Source organism: Camelina sativa, chromosome 20 (genome assembly GCF_030686135.1).
Source record: "Camelina sativa cultivar CO46 ecotype springtype chromosome 20, ASM3068613v1".
NCBI classification, from domain to species: domain Eukaryota; kingdom Viridiplantae; phylum Streptophyta; class Magnoliopsida; order Brassicales; family Brassicaceae; genus Camelina; species Camelina sativa.
In genome coordinates, this window is record NC_141899.1 from 12775238 (window position 1) to 12794510 (window position 19273).

Here is a 19273-nt window from a genome sequence, read left to right on the forward strand (position 1 = left end):
TATATTGTGCATGTGGGTCAATATAGCAATTTTAAAAAGACTTTCGAAAATCTGTTATCAAACAACAGATTTTTTCTTCAATTCCAAAAATCAGTCATAACTTAAAAAAAATCTGCTACCACTAGATGTCAAACTAACAACTATTTTTACGTTTATAAATCTGTCGCAATGTGACAGATTTTTTAAGTGAAAAATAAAACTGTTACAACAATCATACAAAATCTGCCACAAAATTCCTAGAAATTCGACTAAAACAATAAAAATCTGTCATGACTTTATAAATAAGTCTGTCACGTTAAGAAAATCTGCTGTTCACAAAAAATCTGTCGTTACACACTTCAAATAAATCTGCCATAGAAAACAAATCTGCCGTCAAACTCTGCAAATTAATCTGCCATCTAAAATAAATCTGCCAAAAAAAAACTGCCATCGACAATAAATCTGCCACTTACAAATTAATCTGCCATTACTTGTATGGCAGACTTTTATAAAATAAAAAAAAAAACGAAATTGCAGGAATTTTTAACGAAAGGTAATATTGACTTTTTTTTTCCTAACAAAGCAAAAAAAGGTATTTTTGATATGAAACTAACCCAACTGACCCTCTAAGAATTAACTGCTCAATTTGGGTTAGTAATTTTCCCCAAAAACAACGATAAATCTTACCAATTGGAGGTGTGTAAATAATATACCCAAATGAGTTGGAGTGTAAGAAGTGTCACCAAACCCGGCATGTTTGACCCGGCCACGTCAGCGTTTCTCTCAACCGTTTTTTCCGCCGTTTCAGTCTAACAACCCGACGCAAAACGCTCATCCACAACGGCAAACTCTTCAACGGTTCCGCCATACACGCCACTATCTCCGCCGTGATCTCCCCTAAACACGGACGTGATTCCACGTCTCCCGAAACGCATCTCGCCGCTATCCTCAACAACCGAACGTTCATTCCCCGGAAAACATCCGATCCTCCTCCTTCCCCTCTTCCGCAGATTTCTACGATCCTCCCTCCGTCGATCAACGGAACCGCCCAGTCCACTATCGACGACGGCGAACGAGAGACATCAATGGCTTTTCTACAGCTAAATATCTCCAACAAAACAACGCCGTAACTGTAAACGTCAGTCTTCGTACTAAGATTCTCCGGTGACGTGTAACACGGATCTAAGTATCCGATAGTTCCCGCCGGCGCCGGTCTCATCTTATCACCTTCTTCCAAATCGACGGCGAGTCCGAAATCAGCAAGCTTCGCTTCCCAACTCGAACCGAACAAAATGTTTTCTGATTTGATGTCACGGTGGATGACGCCTTTTCCGTGGAGGAAGTGAACCGCACGAGCGATCTGAAGAGCGACTTCGATGCGTTTAAGCCAAGTGGGAAGAGGAGAAGCTGACACGTGTAATAAGTGGTGTAGTGATCCGTTTGGCATGTACTCGACGACCATGAGCTTTTTCTCGGCATGGCCAAGAAAGCTCAAAACGTGTTGGTTACTAGGTAGTGACGACATAACATTGATCTCGTTCTCTAGTTTCTTCGTTTGTTCTGATTTCGATGATGATGATGATGATGACGACGACGATGATGATGATGATGATGATGGAGGAGACAATGGTAACGATGATGGTGTTTTAATCGCTACGATTTTGTGATGATCAAGAAGGGCTTTGTAAACATAGCCATGGCTTCCTTTACCGATGAGTTGAGAAGGAGAGAATTGATCTGTGGCAGTGATGAGCTCTTTGTAATCGAACTCCTTCATCTGTGAGTTTGAAGCTGAGAGCATGATCAAAAGAGGATTTACAAAGATATGTGTTGTGTATGTCAATGTGTGTAAAAGAATAAAGTTATCAAAATGATATAATTCGAAAATTATTGAGAAAAGCAAGCAAAAGGAAGAAAGGAATATAAAGCTTTTTTATTTTTTTACATTGTTTTATTTTATTAATATGAGTAATGATGATAATGATGCTTTTTCATATTCCTTTCAGGACATTTTTCATGCTTTTGAGATAGTTGGGTTCAAAGTTTAATGTTAAAAGCTGAGTCCCCTATGTTAATTAATTTTATATTTTCGTATGTTGTTGGCCTAACCTCTTTAACCGGTACGTTTAGGTAACCGGAGAAAAGTGAGTCGCAGAGCCAGAGATTAAACAAGTAAAGTTCCAATTCTTAACTAACCAAAATAAGGTAAAGTAAATGAAACAGTAGACACATTTTTGGACTTTGTAACTTGAATTCATAAATATTTGTTACTCGTCAGTTTGCTAGCAGCTGAATTGTTGAAGCTCTTGATCATGATCACCAAAAAGACTGAATAACTAACATATCTAACAATATGTTTGTAACAGTCTTTTGATTATAGCCTCAAAGACTTAGAGCATATCTATCGATATCAGCGGATTATAAAGTCTGTTCCTCACTCTACGGAACTTGTTCCTCTCATTTAGGACCAAGATAAGTTAAGATGTAGATGTATAGATTTTCTGAGACCTTTTGTAGAGTCTATTTAAGCATTGTAAGCGCAGTTCTTTTAGAAATACAGAAAAAACAAAAAAAAAGAAAGCATTTCTCTCCTACTACTGTTCTCTGAAACTTCAGAAACCTTCGTTAAAATCAGAATTAAAAAATACGAAATATTTGAATATTTCAACCGATGAAAATGCTTCTAGGAATACTGCAATAACCTTAGTTAACCTTCAGTCCCAAAGACAAGAAAGCAATATAATATGGCTTACCATCAGCTTTACAGAATATTGGAAGTCTCCGTAAACGAAACTGTTCCACGTTCTTCTCGGGGATGTAACAGATTTTCAGGTCTGATGATGTAGCAGTTGAAACAAACTGCATACATTCTGATAACATTTTTATACAAAAAATTAAGACATATCAAAAGATGATGGATATAAGAATGAAACATTGAGTTATGGACTTATATCTTGATTATTTCAAAGCAAATATTGTTTACCAATGGAACTAGGATGGCCACAAGGGCTCCACTCACAAGCAAATGGCCAAGAAAGTGTTAGGAGTAGCAGTATTGAATACACCAGCTCTCCTATATAGAGGGCGGACCGCTCACAAGCAAATGGCCAAGAAAGTGTCGGCATATACAGCATAATACATATCCGTTAAGGTTGAGTTTTCCTCTTGACTTTCAAAGTGTAACATTTGAGCTTTAGTCGGAATTGTAAGTTTTCCAAACTAACCATTTCGAACGTTTATTTCTCATTCAAACATTTATGTTTTTAGCGTTCTTATACACTATACTGTAATGTTCCTGCGGCAACGATTTTAATTATCGTGTCTAAAGTTCGATCATTACATCTTTCATATCTTATTGTATAAAGTTGGGTTTTGAAAGTTAGTAATTAACAAGATTACAGAATAATGTTTTAAAAAATATTAATAATGTAAAAAAATAATTATCAAAATTACAGAATTTATATAAAAAAATACAAAGTTTTTATAAATAATTATAAGGAGATTATATAGCATTCGGGTACCCGTTCGGGTTCGGTTTAGATATTTCGGGTTTTCGGGTTTTCGGGTTTAGAGGTATAAAACCCGTTCGGGTATTTTTAGATTTCGGGTTCGGATCGGGTTCGGTTCGGGTATTTCGGGTTCGGATTCGGATTACCCGAAGTTCACAAAACTCAAAATTTTAGTATCTAAGTTAGTCTAAATTATTCAATAATACGCAATATATCTAAAAATTTAGAGTATTTTCTACCCAAATTTACTAATAAACAGTTTAAATACTTCAAACTGTTGAAAATACTAAAAAATCTGAATATTTTGAACACTTATATTATTAAAATTATAAATATTACTAATATATTACTACTATATATTAATAGTGTTGGTATATTCGGATACCCGTTCGGATTTCGATTCGGATCGGGTTCTGATTCGGGTTTTCGGATTTAAAGATTTATAACCGTTCGGGTATTTTACAATTTCGGATACGGATTCGGATCGGGTTTTTTGGATCGGGTTCGGATCGGATATTCGGATCCGGGTATTTTGCCCAGGCCTATATATATACATAGATTTTATAAATTTCGAAATCTTATTATATAAAGTTAGGTTTTGAAAGTTAGCCATTAACAAGATTTTGACATGTGTCAAGTTATCAATCTCAGATTTTGACATGTGTAAAAGTTAATATGAGTAATTTGATTACAACAAAAATAAAATATTTTGTTTTAAAAAATATTAATAATGTAAAAAGATAATTATCAAAATTACATAATTTATATAAAAAAATACAAAGTTTTTTAAAATAATTATAAGGAGATTATATATATACATATATATATTTTATAAATTTTGAAATTATAATATTATTTACTTCTTTCTTATTTGAAGTTATTAATTCTACAAAAAAATATAGAAAAAGAGATTAAGGAAAATATACAGTTAATTTTTAATTCTAAATTTTGTAAATACTCACTTCTATATAAATAAACATAGATCTTCTCATATTTAAATAATTTATTAAAAACACTGCTTTCAACTTTGTTTAATTGAGAATTTTTTTTTAATAGAAAGGTAAATTTTTCTTATTTTTTTAAAACTAAAATTTTCTCATACTTTCTCTCTTTTCAGTTGGAAATAGGTAAGATTAATATGTTGACCCAAAAAAAATAATATATGCGTCTTCTTTTCCTAATACTATATTTTAAAATTTATTGTAGTATTTTTATATTGTTTTATTTAATTTATATTTTCATCTTTGAATTATTTGAGATTCATATATTACCGTGCTTATAATTTTCTATTGTTTCTTTAATTATGCCAAAATAATTTTCTTCTAACTTTTCAACCTTGATTGGTTGGTCATAAACCCTTTTTTTTTTGCAAACATAATTGTTACCATTATTCATTCAATCCCAAAAGAAGATAAATAGTAGAAGCTCATCAACCTAATAGATGGATAGAATAGGCTAATCAAACACAAGCTTACAACAAACATTGATAGATAGATTGGAAAAACATAAGTTGTTTATAGATCCATAGGAGCTCAAAGACTGTGACACCCCGGTTTGCGGGAAGGTTTAAAATAATTGATTTGGCCACATATGTCACTAAAATGCACTTATTTTTCGGTCAATGATCCTGAGAGAACTTCATGATGGGTGACATTCCCGGAAGTGATTGTCGGAACTGTGCGAGTGAGGACAAAACACAGGAAAATATAATTTGTTGATTTATAGGACCGGTAAACAAGTTTTTAAAGCCTCCCAGACTTAGGAAGGTGGGCCCATGGATTGAGAGTGGACATGGGCTCACTAAGCAAGGTGGCGGTTGAGGCGTTACAGAGACAGAGGCTACATCATGGTGTGTCAAAGACACTTCCACGAATACATTGAGAAATTCAACATTAGTTACTTTCAAAAGATTTTGTGATATTAGAAAAAAGTTCTTTACTTTCACTGGTTGTTGGAGCAAGTCATTTTGAGATAGCAAAAAGACGTGAACATTTTCCCTCGACACAAGAGGAGGGCAGAGCTGAGATTCTCTCTATGGTGGAGAAGGTTGGACACAAGATTATCTCCCCAAGGGAGGAAGGTGGAGGAGGTTGGACACAAGATTATCTCTCCAAGGAAGGAAGGTGGAACCAAGGTTCTCTCCATGATGGAGGAGGTTGGACGCTAGGTTCTCTCCATAAGGGATGAGGGCGTAGCCGAGGTTTTCTCCATGGTGGTTATACATTATTGTGATAATACATCATTGATTAGTATATTATTTAATATATTTTTTATTCAAAATGGTTTTTGAGCCAACAATTTTAGTAATTAAAATACTATGCAAAGTGAAAGTAAAATAGTTGACTTAATGTGTTTATATAGACATTTTCTAAGTGGTGATAAAGAATATGTTTGTAACATAGAGTATAATTAGGTGTAAAAAATACATTTTTAATAGTAACATATATAAATAATTTGTAAATGGATATAAATCAGTGTATTATAACAAAAATAAAATTTATAAATAATGTACAACAAATTTTAGTATATTTTTGTTAAATTTAATTTAACTTATTAAACTTTAAACCCGCACATCGGGCGGATCCTCATCTAATAAAGTATAAAAGAGATGGCAACGATTTTTATCGTGTCTAAAATTCGATCATCCCATAACCTCATCCATCTTTCATAAAGTATAAAAGAGAGATGGGAACTAGAAATACCGACTAACGTTAACATAATGGAAAAGTAAACAAATTTTTTTTGTGAGTAGTGAATTTCTCAGCTTCTACTAAAAGGCCCAACAATACATTGTTTTTCAACCCAAAATAGTATGTGAATGATGATCAAAACAAAATAGAAAAAAAAAAAGTAAATACAAAATTATTCCAACAATAATAATGCTATGCTATGTCAACAGCATATTCACGTAGAAAGGCACAACCGCACAAGGTCCATATACGAACAAAGTTCTTGAGAAGTGAGCACTGATCAATCAGTACCATCCAGTGAAGAGCTGAATCAATAAACTACACCTAGAGACTAGAGTGCACCCAACCGGAAACAAAAATAAATGAAAGGTAAGTTAAAAAGTCTTGAATTGATAAAAGTTCTACTCATAGAAATGCAGTGAGCAAGAAGCGCCAGATAAAATTCTGAAGAAGTCATCATCTCAAGAATCTTGACAGAGAAACATGCAAAATGAAAGAAAGCATTTTAGGTTTTATTTAGTGAAATACAACTTTTATACTGTTCATAACTCTTTGGCCTTTCTGAAAACGGCAGAGGTCATAAAAGAGACACATGCAAACGTTATTGCGACGTGACTTTGTTTAACTTATATGGGAACGTATTTGATTTTGTATGGACGCTCACCGTTCAACGACATGCGTAAACGTATACTAGCAAACAGAAAAACTATAATTTAGAACTTCAAAAGTGCTAATTTACCAAATTGATTCTAATATACAATATCATTGTACCAAATAACTTTATTATATACGCATAAAAACTTTATATTAAATTTTTCAAGTAAAAGTTTATTACTATCATATTACAAGCCCTTCCAACTAATTTCCTACCAATGACCCATAATTGGTCTACATATAAACCATTCAACTTCCTCCCCATTTCCACATACACATAAACCCATAGACTAATATATACACATCACACCATCATCTAACAACAAAGTTGAAAAAAGGAAAAAAAAACATAGTTGGGAAAATTCAAGTAAACCAATAAGAAGCACATAATCTTCTTATGGTCATTAACTTAATAAATTAACAAATCTCAAACATTAAAACAACTAATTAATAAAAATGTCATCAATAGACTTGGCATAGTATTGATCTATCTCGGAGACACTCCTATTAATCAAATTCACCATCATACCATGTTTCATGTACATTGTGAGTGCCAACTTCGGCTCCACCTTATGACCACTCACCACCTTCACCTTGTACCGGTAAACTATTGCGGCCGCCGTAGCTTTCATCTGATAATAGGCAAAATCTTTGCCTAGACAGAGGCGTGGACCGCCGTTAAAGGCTGTGAATTTATATGCCGACTCACTCATGAACCGTCCGTCTCTTAGCCACCTCTCTGGCCTAAACTCACGGCAGTCTTTTCCCCAAATAGCTTCCATCCGACCCATTGCGTAAATCGCGTATATAACCTTTTCTCCCTTCTTCAACACTGTTCCATCAGGAAATACGTCGTCTTCTTGAACCTAAATAATGATACCAAAGTAATAAATTTCAGCAACACTATAGTAACCTCACGCGGGAGGTGATTGGTTTAATATCATAGAAAATTTAATGAGTGAGTTGGTCGTCAGGTTTCATGGGGAAACAGCAAAATATTACATTCTTGTGTCCTACCAATAAGTCAAAAATCTTCTCCTTTAAAGAAATGATTCTAACATACTTTTGTATTAATTAGGTGTTCTCCCAAGAACTTTCATACTATTACTCTATCTGGTTACTGATTAGGTAACCTATAATAGAAAACAAACAGAAATGAGATTTTTTTTTTTTTTTTTTTAATGTCTACAGAGAATTTTTTTAGTTTACACAATCCAATGTTATCAAGGGTTTATCCTATGTTTATGATATTCATAAAAAGAACTGTAATCAGCAAGCGATTAAAAAAAAAAAATAGGATTTCTTGGAAAGCGATATTAATAAAAAAACCAGGGCACATTACCTCTTTGTGATCCACGGGAACTGAAGGATACAATCTGAGAGCTTCAGACAAAGCAGCTTGTAGATAATCCATCTTCTTAATCTCTTCTGGTCCAAACACAGGTTCATAGTCTCTCTTCTCTGCATTTCCATGGTCATCTCTCTGCCTCAGAAGCTTACATAGCTCCACCATGATCTTCTCCTCCACCTCCGGATTCTTCTCTAACAGCCAGAAGAACCAGCTCAGAGCCACCGAAGAAGTATCTCTCCCAGCAAGTATGAAGTTCACACAGATATCACGAAGAAACTTGTCTGAAAAACTATCTCCCTTCTCATCTCTCAAACCCATAAACACCGTTAAGAGATCTGATCTCTTTGTGGTTTCACCCTCAAAAGACAGTTCTTTCTTCCGTGTCCTGATAACTTCATCAGCGAAATCATCCACACCCTTTATTGATTCCTTTAGCATCTTCTCTGTTCCTAAATTAAGATACCTCATAAACTTCCACACGCAAGTAGGCATGACGAATCTCGCAACCGCAGCTTCAGTCGCGTCCTCAAACGCTTTCGCAAAGGGTATCACAGGTTGGTCAGGACCAAGACATCCTGGATCGACTCCAAAAGCAATCATACATACGTTATCGAACGTTAACCTCAACAAGACGTCTTGTAGATCTATAGGAGACAAGCTCTTAACCGAAGTCTCGAGAACAGGTAAAAGCCTCTTGTGAACGAGCTCAAACAAAGATTGAGTGGTCAACTGTCTGAATTTGGCTGAGTGAAACTCGATGCTCGCTGTTTTCCTTTGCCTCTGCCAAGTCTCGTCATCCGCGTTGAATATCCCATCTCCTAAGAGGTCTCGGAGGTTGTCACGAAAGTAAGAGCCTTTAGGGAAGACAGAGAAACGGTTCTTGAGGAGATGCTCAACGTTTCTTGGGTCGCAGGTAATAGTACTGTTGAGGCTGCTAAACCAAGGACCTCTGAATTGGAAAGTTCCGTTCTGAAGACAGAGAACTTCTGATAGCCACTCGTAAATGTTTCCTCTAAGGGCAAAAGCTAGAGAAGGAAGCATCCCGAGAAACGGCCACACGGGAAGACCTTGGTATTTCTTCTGACGCAAGGAATGTATTGTGACAAAGACGAAAAGGGCAATAAGGAGCTCAAGAATCTGAACATCTCTCAAAAGAAACAGTTTCCTTGAAACCAGAGGGTCACCGGAGGAAGAAGAAGAGAAGAAGACGTCATTGAATGTGAAATTGTAAGAAGAATTAAAACTCATCGTGACAAAAAGAGAAGAGAGGGAGTGAATCTCGGAAATGAAGAATCAGCAGAGGAATTAAGAGAGATTAATAACAATGGAAGTCGTTAGTTAGCTAGTGGGTGGTGAAGAAATGTTGCATGAGTTTCTTGTGGGTGACAAAAAAAAAAAACTTTGGCTCTCAGGAGAAATTGGTTTGATTTGGTGAGCAGACAAAAACTGTGAACTTTATATTCTCAAGTGGCTCCTCTTTGATTCTCGTGTATATTTTGGTTACTTTTCTTTCACTATAAGTAGGGTTCTTTTGGGGTTTTGCTTCCGTTTTTGAGAATTCCAAAGGTCGAATCTTTTTTGGGTTTTACATTATAAAAAAATAGGTTTGGGGGGTTTACATAAAACAAATAGAGTTAAGAACTTTATTTTGACCAAATGAGAGAGGTTGTTGGCGATGGGTAACCTAAATTAATAATACTATTTTCTCTCCATTATATTTATTTTAGCTTTTTGCTTTCGTCCACGTTTGCTTCTTATTCTTATGAAGGAGTTTAATGAATTGTATATTTCCAATAAACCAAATAAAATGTACTAATGTAGGTATCATCTCTATAGAGAAGTAATGATAATTTCTCGTCGGGGTCATCTTATCACTAACTAGGTAACAACCCGCACTATATACGAGATAAATCAACTCAAATAATTATTTAGAGTCTAAGGTGTCATAATAATAATTTTACACATAATTTTTTGTTTTATTTAAATTTACATTTAATTATTTAAAATATATTTCACCCGTGAAATACGGAAAATAATGCTATTTATTTTTAAGATTATTGTGATAATTAATTTTAATATATACTCCTTTTGTTTCATAAAGTGTCATTTTAGAATTTTATATTTGTTTCACAAAAAGTGTCATTTTACATTTCCAATGCACTATTTTATATTTTCAATGCATATTTTTCATTAGATTTTCTAGTTTTACCTTTAATCTATAACTAAATTAACACATTAAACATTTATTAAATAAGGACATATATGTATATTTTAATTTTTTCTTAATTTATGTGAAATGTGTCAAAATGACACTTATTGTGAAACAGAGGAGTACATGAATAGTCATCAAATTTTTTTTAATCGGAGAATAAGTTTTGTATTTCAAAAATTTAAATAAATGAATAAGTTTTTAAATAGTTTATGAAATGTAATTTACTTTAAATAACCAAATATGTTTTTTTTTCAACCAAACATTAATAAAATTAAAAGATAACTCCCAGATTGGAATAACTAAATATGTTATAAAAATGATAATTAAATTATTAACTATATTTTCTTTTTTTTAATAGTTGATGAAGGCTTTCATTTTTAAAAACTAATAGAAAGAAACATTAACTTATATATTCTAATGACACATTTATATAAGTAATAATAAAATAAAGATTTCTTTATATATTTTAATGGCACATTTAATAAATCAAAAGACTTATTTTTGTAAATATGTTTATCTTGAGATGATTAATTGCAATTAAATCTCCAAATCGCTCTGGCGACGACACATCAGCACTTTCAACAAAATGTTTCTCTATTAATATATAGGGGATTTGAATTTTTGATAATGGTATAATTAGATAAAGTAGATGGCTTAATTTTAGTTATAACTAGGTACTAAAAATTTGGAAGATCAATATGAAAAATTATTAAATTACAGCATCATCTTCTATATACTTAAAGATAAAATATTGAAAGGTTTTGTTTTAATATGTAAATCATACAAAACAACTTGAGATATTTTTACTATTATTTTATAAACTTTAGATATTTGTTATCTAAAACATTTTTTAAATCCACAGCGGGTATATAGAGTGAGAAATTTTATAAATTCTCTTATATAAAATTAAATTTGTAAATCAATGAAGACTACAAACAATTTTAAGCTAAAAAATAATCAAAATTTCATCCAGTTTTTTTAGCATACTAATAAATGTATTTTATAAATTTTAATAATTAACTCAAAATACTTAATAATACAGTTTTATTGTTTATAAATAAACTAGATTAGGACTCGCACGATTTGTGAGTTTTAAAATTATTTAATAAAATTAAAAAAGGAGATTCTCAAAAATAGCATCATTTTAAGTTTTTTTTTCCAAAACTAGCACACACTCTTAATTATTCCAAATATAGCACAATTTGAATTTGGGAAAAATTATACAAATAAAATAAAAATATGAAATAAAACTTAAAAAAAGGAGAAAACGTAGCAATCGTCTATGCACAAAACCTAAAAAAACTCCAATTGAATTTGAGAGGCTCGAAGGAGGAGGAGACAAAGCAACGTGAGTATACGTATGGGGAAGAGTGAGGAGAGAGAAGCAAAGCTTTGATTTTGAGGAATGATGCAGCGAATGAAATCAGAGTTGATGCTGCCACCGACGCTTCTCTCTCACTGTAACGCTTTTCAATCTCGGATTTTAAACTCACGGTAAGATCGATATTTTGGATTCTCGATGTGAAGCTCGATTCTGGATTCCATTCTTAAATCTCATTGCTTTGTCCAATTGAAACCTATGTCGTGATTAATTTCCCTTTCTCATTTTTAAAAAGTTTCAGATTTTCAGTAGATTGGATGATTTGTGATTTGGGTCTTTCAATTTCCAAATTGGTAAGCTTTCCTTCCATCTTTTCTAGTTCATTGGATTTAACGAGTACTAGATTTTGGTTAGGTTTCGTTTAATTTTTGTAACATGTACTTAATGCAATCTAATTGATTTTTTTACTTGCTCATGTTTCATTCTGTGTCAATTTTAAAGTAGATAGATGGCTTAACATAATTTCATGGTACCTTTACGGGATCTGATTTCTTAAAAATGATTTGGGTTGAACACAAATGACCTTTTTAGTTTTTGCTTTCAAGAAAAACATGTTTATTACCTTTGTTTGTTATATTGTATCAAACTTAGTCACCTTTGTTTGTTTATCCAGGAGATAATCTTTATACATATCATAGTTATTAGACTTAATTTATACATTAAGCTTGGGTTGCTGATTTGGTTAAGTGTTTTTGTGCTGTATTATTCTTTACTTTAGTTTGATTATTATACTTGGCCACTGGTTTATCATGACTCATATTGCATTTATTTATCTAATTTTGTTCTTCTAGAATCATAACTAAAGTTGTTCTTAGGTTTACTTCATGTTAATTTATAGAAACTTGAGATGAATGGTTGTGTCATTCTTATTGACTTAACTAGTTTGAAAGTTCAGGAAGAGCTCCATAAAATTGTTGGATAACTGTTGGAGTCATGATTGGTTTTAGGTGTTCTCTAAAACTTGATGCTTTCAAAGGTCTGGTTGATTTTGTCTTGCTATAATTGGTTTATGAAATTCAATTATATACATGTACTGTTTGGATAAGCAGACATTAAGAGTAAGTTTATGTATTGTTTTCTTGTATTGTGTTTAGCTTGTTAATATTCTCACCTAGTGACATTCTTCAAAGAATTCAGGAAGGATTCCACGAAATTCAGAAAAAGTTATTTGAACTTCAGAATGACCTTCATAAAAAGCATAAAAATAGACTATGCTTTGATTAGTTAGTCCTCGATTCATGTATTTAAGACTCTCATTTGTTAATTAACCTTTAGTTTCTCTTTGATACATTATCTAAACACAACAAGAATGAGTTTGTTGTATATCAAGTGTTTATTTACATATTCTATTTTAATTGTTCTAAGTTGACCAGGTGTGCTAGTTTTGCTTGCTACTTAAGACACACTAAACTATTTGGAAATTTTGTCTATTTTTTTACAGAATGCAAGAGTTAGCTATTCTTGATGATTTTGCGGAGAGAAACAAGAGCTTAGACGAGATGGTAAAATATCTTGCAAACGAACCTTTAGTGGAGGCTTTACTACATTCGACATCACGTCTAAAATGCAGCACCATATGTTCTTAATCTTAACATCAACGTTTTGGAGAAGTCTCGTGAAACATGCTTGCATACCGAAGACTTGGAAGATTTTATAGCCATGGTGAAATCAATGAAAGAGTCTGATTCACCTGTCATCTATATTTGTTGTTAGACATCTATGATGGTTGTGAAACATTTTTATATTGTTTTGATACTTGTATGATGTTTCTGCACTATAAGAATGTCAAAGTTTCTATTATACAAGTTAGTAGTTGTTGAGGTAACTGTGACTGAGTTTGCTACAGGTTCTCTTTAATCCAAGAAGGATTTCACGAACTTCATGAAAGATTTCTTGAATTTCAGGATGACCTTCATAAAAATGTTTGGATTTCAAGATGAACTTAAGGAATGATAGATAATCACATAACAATAATGATTTTTTGGCTGCATAACCGCTTATAAGAGATTGTGGAAACATTAATTCAAATTCATGAAAGATTGCTTGAAAATTAGGATGGATTCCTAGATATTTAGGAAGTAATTATCGAATTTCAGGAAGGCTTTCATTAAGAAAAAAGAAGAAGATATTTGTGATACATTGCCCCTTACAAATGGAGTAATAAATCACATATTACTCATTCTAATGGAGTAGTTTGTGATACATTGGGGTAAAAGATAAATAAAGAGATTTAAATACATATTTCTCTGAGTTTATGAAGGATTTCAAAATGTTTAGGAAGACGTTCTTGAAGTTCATGAAAGTCTTCCAAAATATACGAAACAACATCTATGTGGCTAACTTTGGGTTTGCAATTTGTATGTCTCTGAAAATTATCAAAATCTGAAGAATATAAGCATTACCTTAAATTACTAACATCATTATTTTTGAGAAACTCTGAAAAATTATAGTACTAAATTATAATACTAACATCATCATTTCTTAGAAACAAAGCAAGTTGTGTTGAGAAGTAAACTAGACTAAACGTACAAGATGATCCAATTCTACATTACGACTCTAGCTACATGTCGTATTCGTTAACTCCATCTTAGTTAACCCGTTCCTTCCTTATCTTTCTACCCGTTAACTTGAGACCCATAGTTGAAGTTTCAATAGCTGAATCTTCTAGTTTCTTCTCCTGCACCACCAAATAAAAACAATAGCTAACTAAACAGACACAAAAAAAGAGTTTTACAAAGGAAAGAAAAAATGATCAGGTTTACATTGGTATGTTTCACAGTTCCTAGAACTAAGACTTGCTTCTGTTTCAATGGAACATACCTGAAATAAAGGACCTGAGAAATTAGGATCTCTAAACTCTATTACTTCTCTCTCTGCTCAAACATGGTAATTCTCTCTCTAAGTTCTTAAAACAATCCAACAACGCTTCATATTTGCTATCGCATCTCATCTCCATTGATTCAAATCCAGAACCGATAAACACCCATCCTTCACTTGATCCGATGAACTGTGGCTCAAAATCGTCACCTTTGTCTTCAACGTCGTCACGAACTATCGATCTAGAATGCTCTATGTTTTTTCCTCCGCCGTAGTTATAAACCGAGACCACAAAATTTCATCCGATTTGACCTGGACATGAAACAACAACGGAGCTACAAATCTGAATTCGATTGGTAATGGACTCCGTGAATCTCTGATGAAATCACTTGATTGAAGCTGCAATCGATCAATTTATCACTTAATTGAAATATCTGAGATTGAAATTGAAGATCTCATATTGGAACAAGCTTCATGGAGAAAGCTAAAATAGATCGTGAGTTTATTTTTTTTAATAATAAATTTTGTTATTTTAGTTAAATATTTAATATTCACAAATACTAGATTTGGAGTAATTAAGCGTGTGTGCTAACTTTGGAAAAAAACCCTAAAATTATGTTATTCCAGGATATTTCTCTTTTTAAAATATATAAATAATTTTTGTAAGTGAAATAATATTTCCAAAAATAAAAAAATAAATTTTTTAGTTAAAGAGAAGTTTTTACTTTAGTACACTAATTTATGTTTTTATATTTTAAAATTATTATTACATTTATTACAATAACCTAAAACTAAATTATCGACCACCAAAATGTTTTTCAAACATTAACCATTACGAATATTATTATTGTCAAATTTCAAAACATTCAACAACTTATTCACAAATGTTTTACATGCAATCAACCCATCAAAGCGTCATCTTATTAGCATCCACGTATAATTTTACTCTATGTTTTATCACTAATAATGTGTTCTTACACCCTAAAATATTTAATTGTTAAAATACGCTCTTTATCACCACCTATTAAATGTATCTGTGAAAAAATTAAACAAATTTTTATCTCTTTACTTTCACTTTGAGGTAGTTTCTTTTCACCACTAAAATTTGTAGTGATAGTTTGTTTAACAACTAAAACTGTTTACTCAAAAAATATTTGGATGAAAACTGAGAAAAAAATATATACATGATTGCAATGAGTTTATGACCAACCCAATAAAATTTGAGAAATAATAGACAGTTAGAAAAATAAAAAATTATAACCATGATGATATAGGAGTCTTAGATAATTTATAGATATAAAATATAAACTAAAATAAAAATTCTAAAAATACTTCAACATAAGAAATTTAAAATATTTATTTTAAAAGGAACCAATAAATAAAGATCTTAAATATCTTTAACTGAAAAAAACTCAAAATAATATAGAAAATATTATTTTAAAATATCACAAATTTCTAATAAGAAAATCAAATTTAACTAAATAATATAACTAAAATCTAAAAATACTACAACATAATTAAATTAAAATATTAAAAAAAGGAATAACAAATATTGATCGTACGTAGATTCGTCATCCAAAATTGTATAAGACAAATAGAATAAAAGTCTTTACCACCGTTTAAGTTGCAAAGTTGTATTGTGGGAACCCTGTATTTTGAAAAACTATGTTAGACAATGAACATCAATGAAAATATTTAAATAATACAATGTATATTGTTCATATATGTGAAAATAGTGAGATAGTACAAGGTTTTCTGATCCGCATGGTTTGTATTTGTTTTTTTTGTTGTTCATGATTTTCTATTGTACTTAAAGTTTTGATTTGATATAAGATACTACTTAATATACATATTTATATAATAACATATGCTCTATTTTATAACAGTGATAAGTAAATATTTTTTTATTAGTTTTTTTTGTTTAGTAAATATTTTTTTCAATTTTTTTTAACTTTAACTATTTTTTTAGCAATTAACTTAGACATGTATCAAAATCTAAGATTGTTAATTTGACACATGTCTCGATCATGTTAAGCAGTAATTTGGACATGTGTCGACATCTTATCGATACAATTAACACGTGTTATGATCTAATTAATATATATGACACGTGTCTCGATCTTGTTAATGAGTAATTTTGACATCAAGCATTTATGTATGAATTAACTGATGCCATGATTACGTCAGATGTAAAAATATTATTTATTTGTTGTTTGTGATAAGAGAATAAAATAAATATATAAAAAGGCCTTGAAAGCACTGTTTTGGCCCATTATCAAGAAATAAGCCCAACCATGGTGATGGAGCCATAGATTGTGTGCTACGGAGTAAAGAACTAGATGCAGTCTTCTTCATCAATGGAGGTTTTTTGATTCGACTCCAAGCTCTTGCGATTCCTGATGTTCTGCAGCTGTTTCTTGGAACCCTTATAACAGAGACGGTGGAGGATCGCTTGTGAGGAAAGGAAACACAAAAAATGGCGTCTCTTTTCAACAAATTCCAGCAGGTTATTGAATCATCATCTCTTGCTTCTCCTGTCTTTGTTTGACCTTGTCGAATATTTCCTTTCAATTTTTTTTTAAAACTGGGTACGAAGAAAGTTCAAATATTTTAAGTCGGATGTAGTCATTTCTATCTGCATCAGTTTGTTGGAAGATTAGAAGAGATGAAATTAGGTTGAAGGAGAATCATAAAGGTTTCGTTTTTTATTGTTAAAAGTGTCATATGATGATATGAGGTTGCTCATTTGATCAGTTTCGAGGATTCACTTGGATCGTTATGTAGAACTTAGGATTTTGCAGGGTTTTAGTGAGAGTTTTGACTTTTGAGGCAGTGCTGATTGAGATTTTGAATTTTCCACTGGCTGATTGTAGATCATTGTTCAGTTTGTTTGATTACTTTGTGTTTTCTAGGCTGTTGGAGTTCTTGCCAAGAGTACCACATTTGCTAAGAACCCAAGGCAGCTGCAATTTGAAGCTGATGTTAACAAACTGTTTATGTATACAAGGTTCGTTATTTGTGGCTCTATCAAGTGTAAAAGTCACACTCTTATATGGATTTGTGTATCATTGTCCCACTGCTTTCATCACACTCTGTAGTCCTTAATTTGTGTTTAGTTATAATCGGTTGGGAAGAGAAGCGGAGGAGACGGATGCAGAAGAGATCATTGAGATGGCTGGTAAAGCCACTTTATCTGAGCAGCAGAAGCAAGTTCAAGAAAACATTCACTACCAAGTTGAAAACTTCTGCTCTTTAATGGATGGAATCCTTCTTCCTGATGTTAGCAAGAACGAGTCGGGCTCACAATCTACAAACCCTCCTCCTCCTCCTCGTAGAAGTGGTCTTACTTTCGCCGTTGGTAGTAGTAATGCTTCCTCAGATGCAGATAAGCCTCGTAAGTGTTATACTTTACTTGAGTTGATTTGCGAACTTATGCTCACCATTTTATTTCATCTTAAACTGATTCTTCTTCTTCAGCACAGTTGTTCCCGAGACAAAGCCTTTGAAACTCAACGAGGTCTCACAGAGATTAATGGATCAAATGGGTTATACCCTTGAGATCAAACCGTCTGTAATACCTCACCAAGACGCTGGTCAAGGTTGTTTCATCAAAGGTGAAGCAGATGTTGGAACTGTCTTAGCCTTTTACCCTGGAGTTATTTACTCTCCTGCTTTCTACAGATACATTCCCGGGTACCCGAAGGTTGATTCACAGAACTCGTATCTCATTACAAGGTACGATGGAACTGTAATAAACGCTCAGCCTTGGGGTCTTGGGGGAGAATCTAGGGAAGTATGGAACGGGTCTTACACACCTAAGGTCGTAACAAACACCAAAACCGCTGTAAACGGGTCAGACAGGTTGTGGAAAGCGTTGAGCAAGCCTCTAGAAGGTTCGGGTAGAGCAAAAGATGTTCTTGAGAGGAGAAATCCGTTGGCTTTTGCTCACTTAGCTAACCACCCGGCGAAAGAGATGACTCCAAACGTTATGATATGTCCTTATGACTTCCCTTTGATGGCTAAAGATCTGCGGCCTTACATTCCGAATATATCTTTTGGGGATTCTGGAGAAATAAAGATGAAAAGATTTGGAAGCTTCTGGTTTAAGACAGGGAGTAAAAACGGGTTAGAAGCTCCGGTTCTAAAGACACTGGTTTTGGTGGCAACGAGGGCGTTAAGTAACGAGGAACTATTGCTGAACTACAGGCTGAGCAACTCTAAGAGACGACCAGATTGGTATACTCCGGTTAACGAAGAGGAGGATCGGAGACGATGGAGCTAAACTTGTCCACTTCTCTTTCAAACTTGAAAGGCTCTCTGTTTCAAACCATGGTCCTCTGTCTCTGTGTTCTTTGGACTAGTAATGCGATGTCGTTTCGCTGAGTATTTCACTTTTTTGGTGTTGGTATTTTTCTTTTAAGTCTTTTTACACTGTTTCGGTTGTTGCATATTAACCTCAAACCGTGTGATCCCAAGGGTTCATTCACGGACACCACCAAGCTTGAGTTTTGATAGGTTATAATAAATTGAAAGATTTTTACCGTGATACTCCGCACAAAGAGCACCACACAAATATGTGATAGAACCAGTGCAAGATTGGTTAGGGAAAATGCATTAAGCCTAACGCAATCATAGAGTTGGAACGATGGTGATGGATTTGGTTTTCGATCAAGTTTTGTA

At 32.9% G+C, this 19273-nt stretch overlaps 2 protein-coding genes, 1 long non-coding RNA gene and 1 pseudogene across 5 annotated transcripts; 2 read left to right on the plus strand and 2 right to left on the minus strand.

The window, feature by feature from the left end:
• Positions 1-100: 100 nt before the first annotated feature.
• LOC104770671 (serine/threonine-protein kinase-like protein At5g23170 pseudogene) lies at positions 101-1952 on the minus strand (annotated as a pseudogene). The gene is made up of 2 exons (XR_015593217.1): positions 667-1952; positions 101-348 (listed from the first exon to the last, which is right to left on the minus strand). The product of XR_015593217.1 is annotated as a serine/threonine-protein kinase-like protein At5g23170 pseudogene (transcript).
• Positions 1953-6957: 5005 nt separating this feature from the next.
• Positions 6958-9716, minus strand: LOC104770669 (cytochrome P450 86B1). Its single transcript, XM_010495128.3, has 2 exons — positions 8175-9716; positions 6958-7698 (listed from the first exon to the last, which is right to left on the minus strand). The coding sequence occupies exons 1-2, from the start codon at positions 9429-9431 to the stop codon at positions 7276-7278; spliced, it is 1680 nt and encodes a 559-aa protein (XP_010493430.1). The 5' UTR covers positions 9432-9716; the 3' UTR covers positions 6958-7275.
• Positions 9717-11605: 1889 nt separating this feature from the next.
• LOC104770673 (uncharacterized) lies at positions 11606-13601 on the plus strand. 2 transcript variants are annotated; one of them, XR_015593988.1, is made up of 3 exons: positions 11606-11889; positions 12012-12069; positions 13218-13601. It is a non-coding gene; the product is annotated as an uncharacterized LOC104770673 (long non-coding RNA). The 2 variants fall into 2 exon arrangements; XR_764613.3 differs by having other exon boundaries at positions 11616-11889; positions 12018-12069.
• Positions 13602-16908: 3307 nt separating this feature from the next.
• LOC104770674 (uncharacterized) lies at positions 16909-19141 on the plus strand. Its single transcript, XM_010495135.3, has 4 exons — positions 16909-17099; positions 17506-17600; positions 17710-17987; positions 18076-19141. The coding sequence occupies exons 1-4, from the start codon at positions 17070-17072 to the stop codon at positions 18873-18875; spliced, it is 1203 nt and encodes a 400-aa protein (XP_010493437.1). The 5' UTR covers positions 16909-17069; the 3' UTR covers positions 18876-19141.
• Positions 19142-19273: the final 132 nt, after the last annotated feature.